Source organism: Scardinius erythrophthalmus, assembly GCF_964197995.2.
Source record: "Scardinius erythrophthalmus genome assembly, chromosome: 2".
Classification (NCBI taxonomy): domain Eukaryota; kingdom Metazoa; phylum Chordata; class Actinopteri; order Cypriniformes; family Leuciscidae; genus Scardinius; species Scardinius erythrophthalmus.
Genome location: NC_138222.1, coordinates 60,137,227 through 60,162,468, shown reverse-complemented (window position 1 = coordinate 60,162,468; position 25,242 = coordinate 60,137,227). Strand labels below are relative to the sequence as shown.

Sequence of the window (25,242 nt, the reverse complement as noted above, 5' to 3'; positions counted from 1 at the left end):
TGCCAACTTTCTCTTCCTTTTTGCAAAAGTATATTTATCATCATATGACCAAGACCAGTGTAATGTATTTCTGTCACAGAATGGCTCCATGAACTAAATCCCTCTGGAAACCGTTGGTCAAATGCTTTGCTCAAGGACACAATAGTGATGGTTAAAATTCATTCACTGCAGGGTTTATACCAGCAACATTCCCATTTACAACCAGTGTTAACAACCGAAGGTCCTTCTGAACAATCAGTTTTATTCCCTGAAAGAGATGTTTGAGTCTTTATGTTTCTGTGTTTCTTCTCAGGTTTACCCACATCTGCAGTGACTGTGACACCAGACAGACCTGTATTCACTGGAGAAACAGTCAATCTGAAGTGTGTGATAAAGTCTGATCACAGTGACTGGAGATATGAGTGGTATAAAGACAGTGTAATATTACAGAAGTCTGATTATCGTTACACTGTAAACAGAGACACTCTCACTATCAGAGGAGCTACTGAGTCTGATCAGGGTTGGTACGGGTGTAAAGGACAGAGATATGGAAGACCAAACTCATCAACATCAAGCTCTCTTTCTCTCTCTGTGAAGGGTGAGTTCAACATCATTGTCCTCATAAACTCTCTCTCCTATTTATGATCACAAATACAATTGAGCCTCGGATCGTTCACACTAATAATGCGGTTCTCACTCCTCTTTTGAAGGGTTAATTCTGCTTAATTCTCTCACAGATTGACGTGTTCTTGTGTTCAAAACAGATTGAGAAAGACAGAACTGAACGCAGAGCTCTTAAAACCTACTGTAATAGTTAAAGTATTTAAACACCATCATAAAAACACTGCGCTCATTATACATGATATTAACTAAAATACTTCCAAAAACATATTATTGTATTTAATTTATTAAATTGCTGCCTGCACTTACTGGAAATCTGTGAATCTTTGCACAAATGCTGTGCTTCAGACTGACTGAGCGATACAGTTCATCTCTATTTTGAGGCTTTCAGTCTGTTTAATTCTTTGTGTTCAAACTTGAAGGAGCAAAACTGAATGAAACTGAATGCAGAGATCTGAAAATACATTTTAAAGCTGAAGTATTTTACTTGAAGTGTGATCTAATAACAGATAAAGACGTCTGTCTGACGCATGTGAACACAGACCTGAGAAACAGCTGAAAAATTACAGTGTTATTGGCCACGTTATTTAAAAGTATTTGTACATATTTCCATAGATATATTTCTGTGCACTTACTGAAGTTTTTATACAAATGCAGCTTTTCTTTGATTTTCAGGTGATCCTGTCGTCGTTCTGTCTCTGATTATGAATGTTGAAATTTTGTGTTGGATGAAATTAATCTTAGTTAATATATTAAAAAAATCTAAAGAAGAAAAATATACAGATTTGGAACGACATGAGGGAGATTAAATTATGACAGTATTATTATTTTCAGGTGAGATAATGAAAGTTAATTATTATTAATATAAATAATATATTATTTTTAATATATTTATAATGTGCTGATTGCTATAATAATGAGATGGTGAACTTTTAGAGTTCAAAAAGGACACAAAAACACCATAAATGTATCATAAAATAAGTCCAATTACTCAGAAATCATGACTAAGAAGAGTATTTTAGTCTCCATCATCCTGTCCAGAGACACAGTTTAGAAATAAAACACACAGTCTCTGTTTACTGACAGTTTCCAGTCATCTCTGATCACTGATGTTCTGCAGAAGAAAATAAACTAAATAAGCTCTAAAAGTTCTCAGAGGAATTTGAATGAAACTATTTAGTTGACATTAAATATTGACATATTTGTCTTTCTTCTCAGATTTACCCACATCTACAGTGACTGTGACACCAGACAGTCGTGTATTCACTGGAGAAACAGTCAATCTGAAGTGTGAGATAGAGACTTACAGTGACTGGATCTGGAGAACTGACCGGACATATAGTCCAAATTACTGGTCAGATCCCTGGAGATCTGAGTGGTATAAAGGCAGTGTAAAGTTACAGACGTCTGATCGTTACACTGTAAACAGAGACACTCTCACTATCAGAGGAGCTACTGAGTCTGATCAGGGTCAGTACTGGTGTAAAGGACAGAGAGATAGAAGACCAAACTCATCAACATCAAGCTCTGCTGTTTCTCTCTCTGTGAAGGGTGAGTTCAACATCATTGTCCTTCTAAAAACTTTCACTACAATCTTTCCACTGATGTCTGTGAGAATGGGATGCGCTCGACAATCTTGTGCGTCTCGTAAGAGCAATATAGACGTGACTATATTTCGTTTAATATTCCAATAATTAGACATTTACTTCGGATGACATTCTATTGTATTTTATTTATTTTTTTAACCAGCTTTTGTATCCCCATTATACTCTCTGTTGTCAGGTTCTTTGGACACAAACACTGAACACACTGTACACACTCTACACACTCTGCATTGTATCGGTTGTTGGTATTGGAGCATTTTTATGAGTATGAATATGAGAGCGCAGTATCGGCCGACACCAATACTGGTGTGGGGTGTCAAACTCATTTTCACTGAGGGCCACTTCAGCATTATGGCTGCCCTCAAAGGGCCGGTTGTAACTGTAAGACTTTTAAAATGTTAATATATTGTCTCTTTATTTGATTATTACATTGTATATGCATTTGCAGGGGTGTTTCTAGGTTTTAAAAACATCAGGGGATGAGCCCGAAACATCAGGGGCTGGGTAATAATGATTTGATACAGAGAATAATGTATTATTGTATATGGGGCAGACTGGCTCAAAAATTCAGCCCTGGCACTGTAGCCACACCAGCACACATTACCACACAGTCATGCGTATTCAAATGTGAGGTAGTTAGGGGGATTCGGGGACATGCTCCCCCGATAAAATTTGGATTTCTCGGACCTACATATGTGCATTTTAAGGTGTTTAAAGGCCAAAAAATTTGGATAACAATAGCTTTAAAAGCATGTCAGTGGGCAGTAGCATAAATTATTTGTCAAGATAACAGATTCTTAAAAATGAGAATGAGGATAAATATTGCAATGAATGATCCACACTACAAAATGGAAATGCAGAATGTTTCTGCTTATTGTTGACAAAACACAATCACATATTCCAAACAGGAATGGCCTTAAATGAGAAATCTTTCAAGGATTATTTTGCATAGATGTTACAATTCAATCAAAAACCAGTGCAATCTTTTTGTGTCCAGAGGGAGCAATTTATATTAGCATTAAAGATTGGTTTCAGCAACTTGTTTCTTTCCTGAGTTAATCAATGTTTTTGGCAATAATCAGTTTAAAGTTCAATTGTTCACTCATAAAGACAGTCACTTGTCGCCTGCAAGTGGCGCAAACACAGACAAGCGGAGTGATACAAATGGTGAAAAGGATAATACTGGTACATATTATATTAAATATTATGTAATATTTAATATATTTAAATAAATATATTATTATATTAAAATAATATAAAATATCAGTATATTATTCTTCAATCAGTTCTATGCAGCAGAATCAGATTTAACAGATTTATTTTTTGACCAATTGTCAAAATAAAGTATAGTCCTACAAAGCTATTTTTATCAGAGCATGAGCAGAGCAGGGAGAACGAGAGGATCGTGATTCGTGTAATTTTACCAGTGTTGCCCAGCACGGCTATACACACCATGTTACAGCACAGTAGTGCTATTGCAAAAAGAAACAAGTCCAGAGAAATTTCATGTCGGCACTTTTTTTTTTTGCGGACTTTGCCTTTCCGGTGAGGGTGAGCGTGAGCAGAGCTCGCAACACACACACACACACACACACACACACACACACACGGAGGTTGCTTGCGGAACATTGAGCAGAACGCGCTGTGAACACGGAGCGGAGAGCACAGCGCACACACACAGCGGAACGCGCTTAGAAGTTATGCATCTTCGGAAGCGGACTCGCACGCAAAGTCATAAAACACGCTGAGCCAGAGTCGAGCCAGAGTCAAACCATCGCCGAACACGGAGGGGCGCGGCGGCTTTTTATCTTTCGGCCAAAAAACGAAAATGTTATTTTCGGCCGAAAATTTTCGGCAGCCTAAATTTCGTTGCATTCCTAATTTTAAGACACCCATGCTCTCGCGGGCCATATAAAATAATGTGGCGGGCCGGATTAGGCCCGCGGGCCTTGTGTTTGACACATGTGGGTTAAATAAATGTTCAGTGATATCATCCAAAGATTTTTTCACTATATTGTTGATATGACAACTAGTAAATACACTAAGGCCACATCCACACCAAACCAGAGTTTTCCCAATCCAATCTTTTTTCCCTCGTTCTAAAAAAAAAAATACCATAAACACGACGTCCTCTAAAGAAATATTTGCGTACGCACGAAACCACTGAAACCGACTCAAAACGCTGTAGTTCACATTCCAGACCAGTGTGTGGCGCTGTAATTCTGCCACAGAGATACACTAAAACGGAGAAGACTTGGAGCATGTGCATAAACCTTGTGTGCTGTATACAATAATAATAGGCTCAGTAGTTTCTTCTTTATTTTATTTATTTATTTATTTATTTTTACTAATAGCTTTATTGAACAATATAAACAACCATAAATGGCCTGGCACAAAATATAAAATGACTTAATCAGACAACAGACAAGCATCATAAGAAATAAAATATAAAGAAAAAATATAAAGAAATAAAACAAAAATACATTCAAGTGAATAGTAAATAAAGAAATAAGAAATAAGAGGCTCAGCAGCTTCTGCAACACGAACACGTGGGGTGATGACATCATCGTTTCACAAAATACACGGATTGGCTGTACACACGAAAACGCAAGTGTGTCGCTTTCAGATTTATCCACTCTGGGACCCGGTTTAAAAAAATAGCGGTTTCAGGCTCGCAAAAGGCCGGATCCGTAAGATTTACGTAGGCTATACAGATGAACGCGTCTCCGTGTGTACGGGCTCTAAGTTTCGTCATGCTGGCATGTGTGGAAAGTTTTAAACCGTGTGTATTACAACTAGCTCTGCGTTAGTTTGTGCGTTAGTTTGTGCCTCGCTCACCCCATCCTCCAGACATGTTCCAGACATGTTCAGACATGTTCAGTTCATTCATGAGCTGCTGCCCTTCAGATTATCCCCTTCCGGAACAAAAATATATGGGAATATACTGCAAAATATAATGCAATATATTACATAATACATGTCCATATATGGGAAACTAGTGCTTATATTTTTCAATACACTGCAATATATGCATTGACCATATGGTGATATATTAATACCAGTAGCGGGCGCTGCATTTCACACCTAACCTTCAGTGGTGTCCCAGCTGAATCAATCCACCTCTTAATACACTTTTAATAGTGTATCGCACTGACTCTATAATGGTTGTGAAATTGCTGTTTTATTTTGCACCGGCAGTTATAGGGTTAATGCGGTGAGTTCGGAGAAGGCCGGATAGTATGGAAGCTTATGGGTAGCAATATTCAATTTGAAATGCAATATGTAAAATGGCAATGCATTTCTGTATTTAAATTTTAATTTTCCCATACATTTGTGCAACGTTTGGTGCAAAATGAAAATGAAAATTCAATTATAAAATTTACATTTGCCATTTCATACACTAGTTTTAATATGTACATTGAATACATATTTTAATGCTTTTAATAAGTTGCAAAATTAATATTAAAGGGGACGTATCATGCTAAATCCACTTTTTTAGCCCTTAAATGCATTTTGTTGTATAATTGGAGTGTTTAGAAGTACAGAAAATTTGAAATTATTCTCTTCAGGTGCTTCGTTGATATCTTTATATTCTGTTTTGGTCATATTTTTCAACCTGTTCCGATTTTGCTGTTATCTATGACGTTTTTTGAACTATTACGTCACAGTATTTGCAGCGGAACTGCCACATAAGGAAATTGACTTCCGGCCCACCACTTCGAGCAATCCGCCATTTTTATTTCTCGCTGCAGTTTTGTAGTCCAAGCTAAAGGATGCAGAAGTTACGAGAGGGTAAGTTAAAATGTTCGGTTGTTGGATGTAGTAACCCACACGCTTCATTACACCGTCTAATCTAGATGAACTGCCGCGCTTGTGACAGGGCCATAGACTGTAACAAATAGGACAGGGCACATGTTTAACTGAAAGAACGAGCAGAGAGAGAGAGACCCCGGTCGCGCGCGCACACTCTCTCTCTTCGGAGCAAGGCGAAAGTGTAAACAAGACTTTACCGTCTCCAAACTAGACGCTGTCTTGCTCTCTCTCCCTCGCACATATTAATCAAAATAAATCGACACGGTGGTAAAAGGTCGGAAGACCAAAGTTTCATGTGTAAATACAGTAACACACCATTGCGATACATCCATATGAAGACGTTGTTCTGCAGGTTCGTCGTCTTCATTTTCATCTCGCTCCGGCTCCAACTCTGGCTCGAACATGTAAGGCTGGCTGGACAAGTCTTCCATTGTTGACATTTTGTTAATAACGTGTGAATAAAACGTTTCTGTGCCACTAGATAATCTTATCTCTGCTATCAAACTACAAAAATGGCCGAACGGGGTGGAGTTGAACCGAGTGTCACCGCTACAACCTGGGGAGGGGGCGGGGTATGAAGTGTCTCAATTGTATTTAAAGAGACCGCACCAAAACGAGTTGCTCTCAGACGCACATCAGAAAAGGGGTAGAAAAGGGGCCTGTGGAGCTATAATAATGAGGAATTCAGACCCAAGCATTGCAGTTCCGCTTTATATAGACTACAAATGTATGATTTATATGTAAAAAGGAACAATTTAAAAGCATGATATGTCTCCTTTAAAATGTATTGCAGAAATGATTAGATATGTTTAACATGTTCAAGCAAAAACTGTGGCAAAATTGTAATTTAAATGTTATTTTTTCTTAATTGCATTTACACTCACAGTTAAGACACTTGCGATTGCATTTCCATTAAGTGTCACGCAATGAATGTAGCAAAATTCAATGTGCAATTTGAAAATGCATTCTGAGCCGATCACGTGCCCGTTCCGCCCTGTCAATCACTGCGTGAAGGCAGGGCAACAGGTAAACATACGCCGCTATGGTGCGTATTTTGAGGTGTTGGAAGGAAATTGGCCCCGCCACCAACCCAATGCATTGTCATTTTGCATATTACATTTCAAATTGAATATTGCTACCCATAAGCTTCCATAGAATAGAGAAACGAGCGAGTGAGTTTGGCTTGAGCGTTTGTGTTCAGTTGTTCTGTTGTTCTTCAGACATTACAATAGTATTAATGTTTGGAAAAAAATAAATAAATTAAGAAGAATATCATATTCAGCTCTGAAAAAAAAAACGGGGAGAAAAATAAGCATTATACTCACCAAAACTACTGATTATTTTTACATATTTTTTAGATACTAGTATTGATTAGGCCAGTGATTCTCAACCGGTGGGCCGTGGGCCTCGGAGTGCCATCTGGTGGGCTGTGTAGGCAGTGGTAGACTACCCCCAAATTAATTTTTATTTTATTTTTTAATTGACAAATCTTGTTATTTTCTAATTATCTGATTGTTCTTATGTATGTTCTTATGTTCTTATATGATCCAAAACACTCAAGTTAAGTTAAGATGCATTATTTAAAAGCTCATTTATGTTTAAATATCACAACACCAATCACGTCACAACGTCAGATTGACCGCTTGTTCGATCAGATGCAGTAACATTACTTTACTGTAATGTGGATCGTGTTCTGAAAAGCAGATGTGGGAGTGCAAGCAAAAGCTTCGAAGTGTGTGGTGAGAAAATACAACGCTGAATAGGCTACATATTAGGCTTTATAAGGGCAGGTACTGAGACTAATATATATTACAAAAGTTTATGGTTTATCAGTTTATGGCGAGCAATATTTTAATTTTTAATGCGTTAAATACACGTGAAATATGCGTTAAATACGTGTTGTTTGCGCGTGACAAATCAGTGCGTTAAATACACGTTTAATACATGTGAAATATACCTGTTATACCTGTCCTGACCAACAAGCTCTAATTATAATCCTGTAAGTCTTAAATACTTATATATAAAGTCTTAAATACCATATTAAATACTTTAAGTCTTTAAATTCATTGAAATTGATAATATCACCTGTGTACCTACTGTTTGTCTGATGAGTGCCCAATCTCTGAACAAAAAGGTTTCAATAAGCGCCGCCTGCTTGCGACAGCTGTAAATGTTAGCAGAACAAAAGCTCATGTTGTTTTCCAAAGACAGATATTGATAACAATGATCTGTATCTTAATCCTGCATTGATTACTTACCTCCAATGTAACTGATTTTCCCACACAAATGTCAATGTTTTGATGTTAAAGTCCGCGTGAACCGGAAGTTGCAAACGACTTTTCTCCAGTGTTGTGACGTATTTCCCAGTGAAAATATTGAATAGAGGGCAGGGTTTTACTCTAGCGCTCCTCCTCTCCATCTCTCACTCATAACAGACTGACGGTTTGAGGGGAGTGGTTAAGCGTTTCCCAACCCAAGCCGTCAAACCTATTTCATCAGAGAAGGAACGCCATTCCAGACCGGAAGTAACTTTTCAGACTTTGATTAAAGATTATGACGGCAAACAATTTTTTTCTGTGTATTAACTTGCACGGATTAATTTTTCACCACAAGACTAGTAATATGCGCTAACAAAGTAAATAAGGTCAATTTTGATTTCAGTTGGACTGTAAAGCTAGAATATCCACTAATGTGTTTATTTACAAAAAGGCATGAGTGGAGAAAAACAAGGCAATTTTATTTTTATCTAAATTTTCAAAAAACTGCTATTTAAATATATTATTTCTATAGGCTATACCAAAAAAATACAAAAAAGGATAAAATAAATAGGCTGAATAAGCTGATCTATAGCATGTAAACGGTGGTAGCCTCGTCTATGAACGGTACACCCCCCTAAGCTCACAGAAATGGTTAGACCCAAGTCTTCAGCAGCCGATGACACTGACACGTTCAAACTCATTTTTACTGTGTATTTCACGCGTTTTTTAAATACATGTTAAATATGCGTTGTAGACGTGTTAAAATTCACTCGTTTTTGGCCCTTTTGGCTTTCCATAGTCCGATAGTCTGGTGTTAAATCCCCTTAAGCTGAAGGCGCAGTGTGTTGAATGTGGAGAAAGTTTGTCAAATGAGGCGCTAAAACCATCAAAGCTGCAGAGACATTTGAACTCAAAACACCCGAGCTGTGTTGGGAAGCCAAAAGAATATTGTTTTAAACATGTTAATATCGCTAATTGTATTTGATAAATTATACTTACAGTATGTAAACTGGGGTGAATGAACTTTGTTGAACATTTAATGAATAGAGAGAATGTTCCCCTCTTGTGTGTCTGACCTGTTGTTACAGGTGTTAGCCTGTTATTGTTACTGAGTAAACCTGACAAGTCTTTTTATATAAGGCCAGTTTTCAGCTATAGCTGACTTGAGTTACAGTGGCATAACAGATTAACAGCAGAGTATATCATTGCACTTTCTGAATTCTCTGTTATTCTGTGTTCATACTATCATATTTGGAAAGGTGATCCTCAGAATGTTTTTAATCAGTCATTAATGGGCCATGAGTTGCAGAAGGTTGAGAACTGCTGTATTAGATTACATTTAGTACTAGTGCTTATTCTTTAGCTACTAGTGTGAGCAAGTGCTCTTTCTGTGGTGGAGTTTGAGAGGGATTGACTCATGACGGTCAAGGGAACACTGTGGTGACTAGTACAGATTACTGGTCTGGATTGGTTCAGATTACTAATCTGGATTGCTCAGATAATCCACGGTATATGAAAACCCACAGAAGAATACTGACTGTCATGGGGAAATCTCACAGTCAAAATAAGATACACCGGTGTTTTGCCAGATGAGAAGTTTATTTACTATTTTAATTCATTTTACTCTAATTCATTTTATAACTGTATCATTTATCTCTTTTAATTCCTTTTATAACTGTTTTAATCTCCCCTGCTTTTATTTCGTGATTATTTTTATTCATCTCTATGTAAAGCACTTTGAATTGCCATGGTGTATGAAATGTGCTTTATAAATAAACCTGCCTTGCCTAGTACTCATTCTTTAGCTAGTGCTTATTAGGTACTAGTGCACGTGATAGTATGTCACAAAGTTGCACGAGTAAATATATCTACAATATTGTATTACACATGCAAATGACATCTATGAAAAGTTTCAGTCAGGATTCAGGCCGCATCATAGCACTGAAACTGCGCTCGTTAAAATCACAAATGATTTACTTTTAGCTTCTGACCAAGGCTGTATCTCAATAGTTTTACTTGATCTAAGTGCTGCGTTCGATACTATAGATCACACAATACTCTTAGATCGACTACAAAATTATACTGGTGTTCAAGGACAAGCATTAAGCTGGTTCAGATCATACTTATCTGACCGCTACCCTTTTGTCTATTTAAATGAAGAAAAATCGATCATAACTTCAGTAAACTATGGAGTGCCACAGGGATCTCACATTTAGCTCCAAAACTCTGGAATAGTCTTCCTGATACTGTTCGTTGCTCAGACTCGCTCTCCCAGTTTAAAACTAGATTAAAGACGCATCTCTTCAGCCAGGCATTCATATAACATTCTTAATCTTACAGTTCAAACTACAATCCGGCCTCTAGTTCATAAATGCCAGAGGAGAACTGGCCCCCGACTGAGCCTGGGTTCTCCCAAGGTTTTTTTTTCTCCATTAGGTCACTTGATGGAGTTTTAGGACACCATTAGGTCACTTGATGGAGTTTTTCGGTTCCTTGCCACTGTTGCCTTTGGCTTGCTCAGTTGGGGATATTTTGGGGATATTTAATTTTATTTTATCAATCAATAAATTTCACTAGAAACAAACCTTGTTGTATTATTTTAATTTAATACTGTGAAGCTGCTTTGATACAATCTGTATTGTGAAAAGCGCTATACAAATATACTTGACTTGACTTGACATGCAGTACCATATCTGATCACATACTGTATACATCTACAGTGCTATGCATAAGTTTAGACACCCATACTAAAGTTGACTAAAAAGAGGAATAAAAAATAATCTTTTGGAAACTGAACTTAATGCCTTAATTTAAAAAAATTAGGAAAAATCCAACCTTTAAGGACACCAATTTTCTTTGTGAATGAATAATGTATCGTAAATAAATAAATATTCTTCCTTAAAATACAGGGTGCATAAGTTTGGACACCCCTATGTTAAATTCCCATAGAGCCAGGCAGATTTTTATTTTTAAAGGCCAGTTACTTCATGGATCCAGGATACTATGCATCCTGATAAAGTTCCCTTGGCCTTTGGAATTAAAACAGCCCCACATCATCACATAGCCTTCACCATACCTAGAGATTGGCATGTTTTTATTTCAGTTAGCCTAATAGCTGGTTTGATTTGCATTGAGAGTTGATCTTATGGAAAGTACTCCATGCCAATCTCTAATATCTCTGTATATTGAGAATAATAGAGGGCCTAACACAGATCCCTGCGACACTCCATAGTTTACTGGAGGTATGGTCGATTTTTCTCCATTCAAATAGACAAAATTGGAGCGGTCAGATAAGTATGATCTGAACCAGCTTAATGCTTGTCCATGAACACCAGTATAATTTTGTAGTCGATCTAAGAGTATTGTGTGATCTAGAGTATATCAACCTAAAATTTGGAACACAACTTGGCTTTGATTTTCTTGCAGTTTTAAAGTAAAACATGTTTTGTAAAAATATATATTTTATATAAATAATTATATTTTTTACATTATACATTTTCCTAAACTCAAACTTCTATAACTTTTTTTTTTCTGTTTCACTTTTATGATTTTCACTTCTACAATAATCTTCCAAATTTCTTCTTTGAAACAAGAGCAGTCATAGGTCTATATTCCTAATCATTCTTGATTTACAACTATTTAAGTTTGGATAGTGATGTTCATGTCTATGTGATAAAGAGGGGTGACAGTGAAGGAGTAATGTGGAGCTCAACTCTTTTCTTACGCACTTCTGTATCAGCCTCATCTGTTCCAACAAGAGGACTGAAGCAATTATTTAAATTATTTAAAAATGCTCATTTATTTGAGTCTTGAGGATCTGAATCTGTTGTTGTTCTCCTGCAGATCTAAAGCCGAAGCCTGAACTCACATCAGATCCTGCAGGAGCTGCACTGACTGGAAACACAGTGACTTTGACCTGTCGCATGGATCCGTCCACTGGAAACTGGGACTCTTACTGGTACAAACACACACTGAACCCTGAGACAGAGAAGACAGAAACAAACTCCTACAGCCTGAAGATTGATTCAGTGTCTGATGGAGGCCAGTACTGGTGTAGAGCTGGAAGAGGGAAACCAGTCTATTACACACAATACAGTGATGCACTGTGGGTAAATGTTACAGGTGAGAGAGACTGTAGTGTGTGATGCAACAAATACAGATCAGAGACAATATCTACACAACTTCTGAAACTATAAATGCAATAATCTGTGTTTGTACAGTGAGTCCTAAAGCTGTGCTGACGGTACGACCTGATGAACGAGTGTTTAGAGGAGAAACAGTCACTCTCAGATGTGATATAAAGTGGGCAGGAGACACTGAGTGGACATACAGATGGGAAATAGAGGGAACCAACAACCAATATAAAAACACTGTCAGCCGAACCTCAACACAAGAGTTGAACATCAGCAGTGTTGATCTCTTTCACCGCGGTAAATACACCTGTACAGGACAGATACACACTCAAAACTCTCAGCGCAGTGATGCTGTTACACTGACTGTCTCAGGTGAGTGTGTGTTTGTTGTGATCAACTTCTTCATCAGTTTCTCTACGGCTCTGTAACTGGTGATGTTTTGTTCAGCTGAAGCTCAGGCATCAGTGCGAGTGTCTCCACAGCCGTGGCTGACTGAAGGAGAATCAGTGACTCTGACCTGTGAGGTTTCAGGCTCCTCTAAAGGCTGGACGTTCAGCTGGTTCAGAGATCATGATCATCTGTCAGACAGCAGCAGAGGAGCTGGAGGATCTTACACTCTCAGTCCTGCTGCTCTACAGCACACAGGAGTTTATACGTGCAGAGCAGAGAGAGGACAACCAGCCTATTACACACACAACAGCAGCTCACACACACTGTGGATCACTGGTGAGGGTTTATGCTTGTGCTCATCCGGATCTGTGTTTCACTGCAGTCTCTGTGCTGTCAGTTTTGATGGACATTTTCCTCTTTTCAGAAGTTTCTGCTTCAGTGTCTCTGGTCATCAATCCCAGCAGAAGTCAACACTTCTCATCTGACTCTCTCTCTCTGAGCTGTGAGGATCAGAGTAACTCTGCTGGATGGACAGTGAGAAGATACACAGACAAAGACAAACAAACTTGTGCAAAACAAACAGGATCTGGATGTGTAATCGACTCTCTCAGCACATCTGACACTGGAGTGTACTGGTGTGAGTCTGAATCTGGAGAGAAACGCCATCCTCGAAACATCACTGTACATGGTGAGTCTGGTTTATAATCATGACATCTACTAGTCTAATGTTATATCCTAAATTATAATTACAGTCTAAAGACATTTTCCACTAATTGTTTTCTGTACAGCTGATGACAGACTGACTTCTGTTCAATTATTTGAATGAGTTTCTCCATATGTATCTATTCGCGAGTTCACATGGCCATTCAGTCTTAATATAGTTAATGGTAAATGAACTTGGCTTGCTGTCCTCAAAGAAGGCTCGATCTAAACCCTCTATGACAGTACAGCGCAGAGGAAGAATAAGAGAAATGGAGGAGGAGGGATGCCGTAAGAATTGTCGCTGCTTATATACGCTCATAATGATGATTGACAGGACTGAATGTTTAGGCTCCGTTTTGTAACTTCATTTATTGTGATGTTACATGAACCTGCTCTTAAATGACACATACAAACAAAGCAAAATGTGACTGGTCACTTTTCACATTCTTACCATATAAATTGGCAGATTAAACTGCCAGTGGTTAAAAATCTGATACACAACCAACAAACTCTCATGGAAATTTTTAACTATTTAACATTTTGGCAAATTGGTGACTAATGTGTATGAATTTGTACAATCTCATTATTATAATCTTTTTGTGTCCCACTGATGGTTGGGTTTAAAGGGATACTCCACCGTATTTTCATATTAAACTATGTTATTCCCTTAACTAAGACGAGTTGATACATACCTCTCTCGTCTCAGTGCGTGCATTAAATCACTCTGTCTTGCGCGAAACTTTGTTAGCACTTAGCTTAGCCCAGTTCATTCAATATGGGCCAAGCAGAGAAGCAACCAGACACCTTGATGTTTTCCCTATTTAAATACAGTTACTCGACTTGGGCGCAGTAATATCTTCACTTGTGAAAAATCCTCTCACCGGCCCCCGCTCCCTCTAGTGAAGATATTACTGCGCCCAAGTCGAAGTGCTCACAAGCACTTGCTATGGTATTCCGCCATACAATATAGTTATCCATTTTACACGCTTAGAAAAGCGCAACGTTTTGTTTTGTGTCACCGTCCTAGGTCGAGTTACACTACTCGAGTAACTGTATTTAAATAGGGAAAACGTCAAGGTGTCTGGTTGCTTCTCTGCTTGGCCCATATTGAATGAACTGGGCTAAGCTAAGTGCTAACAAAGTTTCGCGCAAGACAGAGTGATTTAGTGCACGCACTGAGACGAGAGAGGTATGTATCAACTCGTCTTAGTTAAGGGAATAACATAGTTTAATATGAAAATACGGTGGAGTATCCCTTTAAAGGTGGACCTTGATTAGCGGCATCCAAAAGCCACATAGAGGCTATAGAGGAATAATCCTTTGCGAGTCATTTACAGTCGGTCATCATTTCCATCAAAAAGACTGATGAACTTTACTTGCTTTCAATTTTATTCTGATAAGCTATATAAAGCTTGATACGGCATTCAAACCGATGCAATACGGTCAACAGAAAGTTTGCTCCCGCTTCTCGCCTCTTCCAACACTCTCAAACAGTCCACCATAGGAGATAATAAAGACAGCAGAACTGATCCGCTGTGCCCATGTGACCGTGAATAACCAATTAGAATTAACAAAAAATGAATGTTCCTACAATGCTTACTTTTTTCAACAACAACAACAACAACAAAAAAAAACAGTTTAAACAAAACAATCATTTACTCATAAAATAGTTGCATTTTTTTTTCATTAGATTTGGTAAAACTACACGACAGTAGCATAAGAAAGCTTGAGATGTATAAAGTACAATTCATAATATCAGTATTTTTCTTATGATTTGTTTTGCTATATTCTTATTATTTACAGCATTAAACACACATTTCTTGTGTTTGTAGACGGTGAGGTGATTCTGGGGAGTTCTGTTGATCCTGTGATTGAGGGAGAGACTCTGACTCTACACTGTTTACATCGATCTACAAACTCCCCGATCCTCAGCGCTGATTTCTATAAAGACGGATCACTGATCCAGAATCAGACGACAGGAGAGATGAGCATCACTACTGTCTCAAAGTCACACGAGGGTTTCTACTCCTGTAAAACAGAGAGAGGACAGTCACTCCACAGCTGGATCTCAGTCAGAGGTCAGTGACGATCAGTGATGATATTACTGTAATATGATCATACAGGATCACGTCACTCACGGACAGATCTGTGTGTTTGTCATGTTTGTCTCAACAGCTTCGTCTTCTCTTCTGGTCATTGTTGTGTCTGTAGGATTGAGTGTTTGCTTGTTGTTCTTCATCTCACTGGTTCTGCTGTGGAGACACAAACACAAGAAAGGTGTGGAGCAGTTCATCACATGTTATGAATTATTAAACCACATGAACAGCAACAAATGGAAGCTACAGTTCCTGAAGCCTAGACAGCCACTGCATGTTTATTAATAAATGAGCAGTTAATGCATATAATCTGATTAAATGTGAGTGACAAAACTCTTACAGTGACCATAATGACCTTTGTCTTTATTGTAGATCAGCCCTGTAACATTCAACAGACATCAGTCCCGAATCCATCTGGAGAATCTCAAGCGTTAAACTCTCCTCTGCAGTCTGGTCAGACACAATAACAAATGATTTATATTTATTTATTAATGTTTTTCCCCCCTTTTTAGACTGTCTTGCTCTTAAACTTTTCCCCATGTTTTCCAGCAGATTCTGATCACATTTATAATGAGTTGACTCCAGTGAATAGTGGAAATAAAGGTTGAGTCTTAAAAAAATATATAGAAAAAATCTACACATGCATCATGAAAAAATCAACAAAAATCATTAGGTCTGTGATTGACTTGTTCCTCGTTGTGTTTTATTCAGACGTCACATATTCAGAGGTCACTGTTAAGAAAAACAAATCTGCGGATAAAGGTTAAAAACCCTCTTCAATAGAGTCATTAACCAATAACATTGACAGTGTCTGTTTTTATATTGCATAAAATATGAATAAATATTTTCATGAATTAACTATTTTTCTAGTCAAAATCATGGCAAAGTCAAATAATGTGATGTACTCAGAAGTCGGAACAAAAGTAAAGAAAAGCAAAGGTGAGATCCTGTTTTTCCTGAAGTACAATATTATTTGTCCAGCAATATTCTGAATAATCTGATTTACTTTCTGTTCTGTATTAGATATTAATACTGCAGGACCCAGTGATTTGACTTATGCACAGATCAATATACAGGACAAAAAGAAAGGCAAGAGCAAAGGTAAACTCTCAACAAACTGCATCTAAACACAACTGTCTGAATGAATCATCACATTTAACTAGATATAATATATAATGCCTCTATATTATCAGGCAAAGAGAACAATTTACTATCATTAACAGAGCTGATAAAGACCTTCATTTTGGAAATGTAACAACAGTCTCAACAATCACATATTTACTGAACCTGCTAATAAACGTTCATTGTGGTTTGAGAGGTTCTGTTCTCTCTTGATATAATCATGGATTATCAGTTATTATTGTAGTTGCAGATGTAAAGCGTGTGTTTATTCTCTGTTTCTCTTGTTCACTGTCAGGGAAGAGCAGCGAGTCTGGAGACACTTTATACTCTGAACTGAAGAACAACACAGATAGAGGTGAGAGAAACAGAGTCAAGCTTCATCACTGTTAAAGTTGAACTATTAAACATCATCAGATCAGAATGATTCATAAAGTCATGTGGATCATTGAGGAAGTGTGAAAATCTCATCAACATTTGTGTTCTTCAGGTGCTGATGCTGGAGTCGGTGATGCAACGAAAGCTCAAGTTTTAAGGAAGAAAGGAAAACAATAAAACACGTAAGATTTTTTGTTGCAAGGATTTTACAGTCACTGACAAGAAGTTCACAATTTGCACTTTCATGTAGAATATAAATCTGTTTTTAGTGATTCAGATCAGTTATGTGTGAGGATCAGGTTCATTGTGATCTTAAAACTGTAAATCATCAACAGCACGAGCTCAAATTAGAGCTTTTTATCGTCCACATTACCTGGATAACAGGGAACGTTCTTATAAATTTAGCTATTGTTCTGGCAAGGTTCCTAACTTTTCTCCTTAATTTATTAAGGATCACTAACTTTCTGGGTTAAAAATGTCTTACGGTTGGTTGTTACACAGTAAAATCCCCTGTGTTTAATGAACAGCTCTGAGTGAGCATTAGTGACGACACCTGATGTTAAAGGTGGGGAAAGCCGTTTTTGAAATATGCTGTTGGCCAATGTTGATATTTGAAATCAACGCAAACAAACACACCCCTTCTTCATTGCTCCGCCTCCAAAACTCTGCCTCCAATCCCAACAGCCCGAGTCGGTCTCGAACCCCGATCCCCTGCAGGTGGGGCGAGTGCACTAACAATGACGGTATACACCGCATTAACTAGCAGTCGTCAGCGCGACTCTCACTAGCTGACCTCCGTTACATGAGCAATCCAAGAGTAGATGTTTGTTCATCATATCAGAAGCGCAACAAAATAATGCTTATTGAAAAATAAAGCGAATCAAACCATGGGCCCTATTTTAACGATCTGAAATGCAAGTATCAAATGTGAAACACAAGTAACTTTGTGGGCAGATGTCGGGCGCTGTTGCTATTATACCGGCGGGATAAATGACTCTTGCTCCGACGCAAATCTAAAATGGGTTGGTCTGAATTAGCTTCATTACTCATATGTGTGGTTTGGGCGTAACGTGAAATAAACCAATCACAGCGTCATCTCACATTCCCTTTAAGAGCAGGCGCGCTTGTTCCATGGTGGATTGCTATTATAATGGCGGATTTGCCAGGCACACGCCAGGAGCGGTTCACAGCCGAGGAGACCGACGTTCTCATCAGGGCCGTAAAACACAGAGAAGTGACATTGGGGATGGAGAAACACACCCAAATTAATTAGCTTCGGTTAAACAGCCGTATAATAATTTGGGTAAATGTGTAAGCTAGATTTATGCCTATTTTTTCACATCTTCATGGACACCACAATGATTTCCCTCGTGTGGAATATTTTTCCTTGTAATTATGTTTGGTTTGCAAAAATTTCAACTGCTGCGTCTGTGTAGATGAGAGAAGCAAAGTGTATGCTGTTGTGCACACGCTACATTATGGCCAAGCATGCGCCCTTAAAATAGCATCTGAACGTGCCACTGAAAACGCGCCACTGACTTTAGACTAGGGTTTTCCTGGTCAGTGGCGGAATTATTTTCTAAACCTGCAAAATAGCACCAGGGAATGTTTGCGCTGGAACACGCCTCCTCTTTTCGCTGAACCGCCCCCGGGAGCGCAAGTTCATTCCTTAATTTCCGACGCACGTCTGCCGAGGGAAAAGTCCGCTGTGCATCGGGTACAAAATAGGAATGATACATGCGTCGGTGTACAAAGTCAATTGCACTGGGTGCAAGATAGGGCCCCCAGTGTTACTCACATGTGGAGCAAATCAAAGCAACATCTGTGTCTGTTTTCAGGCCTTCCCGCTTCGCTCTCTCCAGCCTGATCATAACCCTTCATTTTTCAGTGCTATTCTTCTGAGATTTTCTCTTTTGTATTGTGTCTCATCTCTATTTCTGCAGTCTTCAAATCTCCCTCCTCCGCCATCATGCATTGGCCACACGCGTTTGTTGTTGTGTCGGTGCGACTAACTTCTAAACAGCATATTTCAAAAACGACTAACCCCACCTTTAAAGGAGTCATGACCTGCAATTTTCACTTTTCCACGAGAATCAATGTATGTTATGATTGCCTAACGATTATACACTGGCCGGGAAGCCGATATTTAAAAGTGAAGCGTTCGTTTACCTCAGGATAAATAAACCAGCGCGCGTGCACGCGCACTCAAATACGAGATTTTGATTTCAGCCCCGTCTTGACGTCATGACGGGGCAGGATATACCATATATGGACACCGCAAACCTATGCCGCGGGAAGCCCGCCCCTCTCCCCCTCATATTCAGTTCAGTCGAGAAAGATGGAGAAACGAGTACACACCTGAGTTGCTCTGTGGTTGACTGCCAGAATCAACATGTAAATGTGTTTTCTCTCCCAAGAACGGACCAAGCTGTCAGGGACCAGTGGATTAAATTCATTTTTAATGACGCGGTTCCTACAACCCTTCCCACTGGCTTAACGTTATGTGTCTGTGCTAACTAAACATTTTACGCCGGAATCCTTCACAAATTTGAGGCAATATCAGGCGAAGTTGGCATCGAAGCTCGGGAAAAAGGGGCCATTTTCAACAATCAGACACTTGCCTGCAATTGAAACAGTAAGAATGTGTTTTTATTGCTCTACTCTGTGTAACAAACAGCAGCTAACTGCTAATGCGGCTATTGTATGCTAGCGGGAGTATTAGCTTCGAGGTAAACATGGGAAACAAAGCGTGTTTCATATATGTGTGCGTGAATGAAGTTTGATTTAAGCCCTAATCGGCGCCTCATACTTATACACTGGCCGGGAAGCCGGTCGCGGCCAGGTCGGGTTCATTCATAATTTGCGCCATGATGTCATTTTGTAATGATATGCTAAAGCGTCACCTGCGGTGTCAACCCCCTCCTTCCTGCCACCAATCAACGCGCCCCTCATTTGCATTATTAAAATGACTGTCCACGACAGCCAAAATATCGCATCAGATCTCGCGAGACAATAATGCCTTCAGAAATAAGGGTCTGAGGAGCTCTGTGTTTATTTTTTTTCCACTTTTCTTTTTTAGAAGGGCCTGAAAGACTATAATACAGCAGTAGGTATCCAAGGTAATACTAGGTCATGACTCCTTTAATGAGTAAAATCACTGAAGGAAAGAGGAATAAACATTTGAAGTCCCCATTGTGGTGATCAGTGTTTCCTGTAGTTGATTCCTTGATTGTTTTAATTAGTTTTTCTCTGGCTGTTTTAACAGTGTGTTCAAAAAAGTATTTTAATGTGTCGGAAGGATTCAACACAGAATAACATCCAGCCTGGTCTCATTGTTAATAGCTAGGTATTAATACGTAATTTCAAAGACACAAAACTTACTTTTCTGTATGTTTGGATAGATGATGTTGCCTGTCATGGTGACGTTATCATGAAGTGCCTTATTCACTGATCAGAAGTGTTTTTTTGTTGTTGTTGTTATTAATTCGTTTAAATATTGTGTGTGTCGCGTCAGCCTCTTGGTAGTTTCTACCGTGATCACATTACTCTATTTCGGTCACGAGCCTCTTCCTCTATTTACTCCTGTAAAAGGTCTACCTTTATAAAGTCAGGAGGAGTCAGGTAGGCTTATAATATTCTCTTCTCTGATTATATTATCTCAGGGTCAGCTCTGATCTACTGTACCCCCTAGCCCTGCGGTTCAGAAAACAGCCAAGCCTACCAGTGTAGTGTGGGTTAGTTCAGTTCACCACAGCTGTCTCTCTATTCCTGCTCATGCTCCTCCACGGCCTACTCAGTTGCGACTGTTTGACAACCTTGTCTGGATATCGCTATAAAAATCAATCTTTTTCAGACAGTCATCTCATGAAACCCCAAAAGGATTCTTACTCTAAAGTAATGAACAGAGTGGGACAATACTATCAGAGTTTTAGGGCAGTCCTCATTCTCATTTTATTATTTCTTGCAAAGGTAAAAACTAAATACACCACTCTATGCCAGCTAAGCTGGAAGATCCATGCCAGAGACACAATTACATTTTAAAGCTTACCCTGTTTTTGTTCAGTGTATGTTTTCTTCTCTAAGAATTTCAGGTTTCTTATCTTGATCTTTCGGGGAGTATTACAGAAACTTTCTATCTTAAGACTTAAGTTAAGATCTGACAAGTTAATGTAGGATTTTTCACACATTCATATTACAGAAGCAAATCTGAAGTTGATTTAGGATTCTTATCCTATCTTACAAAATCTCATCTTATCTGTAGTTAGGAAATCTTAAACCCCTCCATCAAGTTCTGTAATCAACTCTCAGGTCTGTTACCAAGCAACCAAACAGCTGCTGTGTGACATTCAACGGAAAAACTCTAGAAATAAAATGAAGAAACAAATTAAGTGGTTGTATCAAAGGTATGTTGTTGTGGGAAGAAGGACATTTAACAACTTTAATAATCATAAAATAAATAAACAAAATGAAAGTAAAGGCGGCAGCCCCTCACAGCCGACTGCCGCACACACATAAACTAAACAAAACATAAATAACACAACATAAATAGTCCAGGCCTGTTCCTCTCTCGTCACTCCTTCTTTTATGCCTCCGCTCCTCTGTGAGAGATACGAAAGCGGTGCGTTTGTACTTGTATTTTGAAAATATCTGCATGTAATTACAGCTGTAATTCATTAATTTATTACTTACAAATGTAATTTATTAATTATAATAATTATAATTACACTGTTTACCCTTTCCTTACATCTTAACCCACCCAGGCAGAGTGATGTTATAACATTTTGTTTTATTGTTGCCTAAAATATAGGCTACATACTGAGATAACCGGAGTAGCCAGAGCGAGCTGAGTGACGTTATCAAGTACGCTGCTGCTCCATTTGCAGATTTACCGGACTTTCATCCTCCCGTCTTTGGGAGTCCGTTCTCCTGAGTCGAACTTGGCAAGTCTGAACTTTGCGTACTTGGTATTGAGAAACGCCTAAAGATCTGAAAGGTCAGACAAAGGAGATGTGCAACATGTGCAGTGTTGGGTCTCCAGGAACATGGTTAGGAACCACTGAATGTTTGGAAGAGAACAGTCCATTTCTCTTGACGTGTGCTACAGACCATGTGATAATCTATAGCAAAAGTCAGAATTTCTGAAAATTAAAGTCTTTTTTTTTTTTTTAGCAACAGTGTTATACACTCAGTTATACAATCAGCATATGAAACATAACAATCTTGACATCATGTCGACATACAAAACTCATTAATGGAGCCCAGCATGTATTGTGGCATGAGTAAATTATTTAGCTGAATTATTTTACTATTTATATTTAAATAAGTTTTGTTACCATTGTTGAGGTTTGTATGATGACTGTCCAAGTGTGTCAACTATTACACAAGAGGTGTCAACAGCTGGATTTATGACCTTTTTCATTGATGTCTCAGCTGTAATTATTTAAATCAGTTTTTTAATCACTTTAATGCAGTAATGTGAATGTCATTGGAAAGACATGTTGTGCTGCCTATTAATAAATCTCTTTATCAATGTTGAATAGTTTTCCAAACTGCAATTGCTGAAAGAGAAATAAACTAACGAAAGTCAAGAGTCCAACTAAAGCAAACACTGATCACCATAATGGTGTGTTCAAATGAAACAATAAATCATCAACATCTAAACCTCTGTTAATTCGCAGTAAGAACTTCTGTAGACGTCTGACAGAAATAAAGTCAGTCTGGTTAGTAATAAGTGAAGCTGGTAATGGTGTTTGTGGAGTTGTTTAATCCTCCTCTGTGAGGTCTTCAGAGATTTAACGTATTTTATCTTCAGTTGATTTCATCTAAGACTGTGGTTGAAGTCAGTTGTAGTTTCTGTTCTTGTTTCACTTTCCTTCAGTGATTCTGCTTGTTAACAGCAGGCGTCCGGATGTTTGAAAGAGTGTTTTAGGAACATCATAATATCCTTTTAAAAACATTCCTCTAACATTATGAGAACTGGACATTTTAACATTTCCATCACCAAAACATAATGTTTGGAAAACGTTCTTAGAACAACAATTTGTGGAACTTGAATAATTAATCAAACTGCGTTCTCTTTTTAAAGGTCCCTGAGAGCAGTGAAGAAAACAACGGCAACAGAAAAACACCAGCAGAAGAAATGAACCTGAGTCACTGCTCATGCTTGAATGAAAGAGAACTGCACTGCATTATCTGCATACATATTATATAAGGACATCTATCTTTAATATATACTAAAACATTTTCTCTAATGAGCATTTATTTTTAACACGTCTTATTAATTATTGTCTGTGATTTTTCTTATAGCATACAGTGTTGGGGGTAATGCATTACAAGCAACACATATTTGTATGCATTTAATCTCACTTTATTGTCCAATGTAGCCTACTTGCTGCTGACCTTCGATGATTCAGTCACACCATAAGCAAAAATGACTTTAGATTTGTTGTTGTTATTGCTGAAGAAAGTGTTAAACTTTCTTCTCCTGCATCCTATTCTTCTGCAATCTTGAATGGCAGCAGCTGAAAAGTTTGTTTGAGCGCCCTCTACTGTACACGCGTGGATTTGCATCTCCTTCAGCCTTATTATTTCAATTTTGGTGTGAAAGGGCTTTTACATTTTCCCAAAAATATTATTATTATTTTTTTTAACTTTTCAAAGTAACTCTCCCCAACACTGCTCATTTATAGCCTACTGTTTTCTTACTTTAATTTATTTCATATTTGCTGTTTTTTGCTGAAGTTAACAAAATGTAAGCTTTCTATTTGATAAATAAAGTGTGACATGATATTTTCTTTGCATAACTTTTTCACATTTGTTAACCTAAGATCACAAGGGTTGAAAAATTTTTCTAGATTGTTGTAATTCTTATGAACAAAAGTAATGACCATATTCTAAACAGTTCAGCAAAGGTCACAGGTGTTTGCAGTGTATTTTCTGATTCTCTGATGCTGTGACTAAATTGCCCAACAAAGGGAAAGTAACTACACATTATGAGTATGAAAACTGATAGCAATCAAAATTCATTTAAATCTTAGCTGTGTTTTGACTTTGCAGTGCATTATTATCTCACACTGAACAGGGTGTTGTCATTAAAATAATATTTCATCCTTGAGAACATTTAACGCTTTTAACATCCAGCAAACTATGCGAGCCATTAAATCAGCAGAGCCATTAAATCAGCAGAGCCATTAAATCAGCAGAGACCGCTAGACGAGAAAACCATGAGTTAATAAAGCCTGTTCACATTTGAGATGAACTTGTATTAACTGGTGTCTGTTTGAGTCTTGCAGGATTCATGAAGGGTCAGCTGTGGTGGCATAGGGTTCTTCTCAGTCAGAAAGCTGCATATATCGTCATCAAGCTCCATCAGAGGACGTCTCAATTTAACCGATTATTATGAAGAATTCATCAAGTGTATCCTTCGGATCCGTCTGTGGTCACTCGTCGAGACCACAGACGAGTGTCATTCACTCTATTGGATTAATGCATTTTTCCAAAATTAAGGTTTTATAGTATGTTGGTGCTGAAACTGTGTGGGCAGGAACATGTGTGATGTAGCCATGCACACTTAGGCTGTCTTAGACTGACTAGCGTTTAATGCTGAGGATGAACAGCCCACAAGCCTCAGAAGGACTGACGGACACAGCCTCACTAGGATGCCTGTGTGACAACCTGCCCCGACCTTACATTAATGGGGGAAACAATACCTTTGTCCTGTAAAAACACATTCGTCCATTTGTTGTTGACTCTTGCTTTTGCATTGTCAAAGTGTTTTTATTGTTTAAGCTTGTTATCAAACACATTACCAAAAAAAAAAAAAAAAATCCTTATTTGAATTTGATATATATACACACATTCACAAAAACGTTTTATAACCACTGGCAGAGAAAAACTTGACTGACTGACTGACGTCCACTGTGACAACTAGCCCTGATGTCCACTAATTAACAGATTACCAAGCTTAAAAATTAATGCATAACGTATTAATTCTGATTGATGTTTATCTCTCTAAAAAGTGGTGAGCGACATTACTTAGGTAGATGAGAAAATGCTTAAAAAGACCAAAAAACAAGAAGAGATTTAAGTTTGCTCTGTCTTCTCCAGTTGATGTGATGGACTCGTCCACTAAAGCTCCTGCTGACGGCTG

The 25,242-nt window shown here is 38.2% G+C and overlaps 1 protein-coding gene across 1 annotated transcript in view; it reads left to right on the top strand.

Moving 5' to 3' along the window:
• Positions 1–24,902, top strand: part of LOC308687126 (Fc receptor-like protein 5) — a 40,983-nt gene extending 16,081 nt beyond the window's left edge. The window contains exons 4-19 of the mRNA XM_081359389.1: positions 293–577; positions 1,819–2,151; positions 12,119–12,397; positions 12,496–12,780; positions 12,856–13,134; positions 13,223–13,486; positions 15,333–15,578; positions 15,676–15,777; positions 15,969–16,049; positions 16,149–16,199; positions 16,308–16,358; positions 16,467–16,535; positions 16,620–16,697; positions 17,014–17,073; positions 17,206–17,275; positions 23,179–24,902. Coding sequence (XP_081215515.1) covers positions 293–577; positions 1,819–2,151; positions 12,119–12,397; positions 12,496–12,780; positions 12,856–13,134; positions 13,223–13,486; positions 15,333–15,578; positions 15,676–15,777; positions 15,969–16,049; positions 16,149–16,199; positions 16,308–16,358; positions 16,467–16,535; positions 16,620–16,697; positions 17,014–17,073; positions 17,206–17,270 — 2,528 coding nt within the window. The 3' untranslated portion in view covers positions 17,271–17,275; positions 23,179–24,902. The remainder of the gene's footprint in view (positions 1–292; positions 578–1,818; positions 2,152–12,118; positions 12,398–12,495; positions 12,781–12,855; positions 13,135–13,222; positions 13,487–15,332; positions 15,579–15,675; positions 15,778–15,968; positions 16,050–16,148; positions 16,200–16,307; positions 16,359–16,466; positions 16,536–16,619; positions 16,698–17,013; positions 17,074–17,205; positions 17,276–23,178) is intronic.
• The last annotated feature ends 340 nt before the right edge of the window (positions 24,903–25,242 follow it).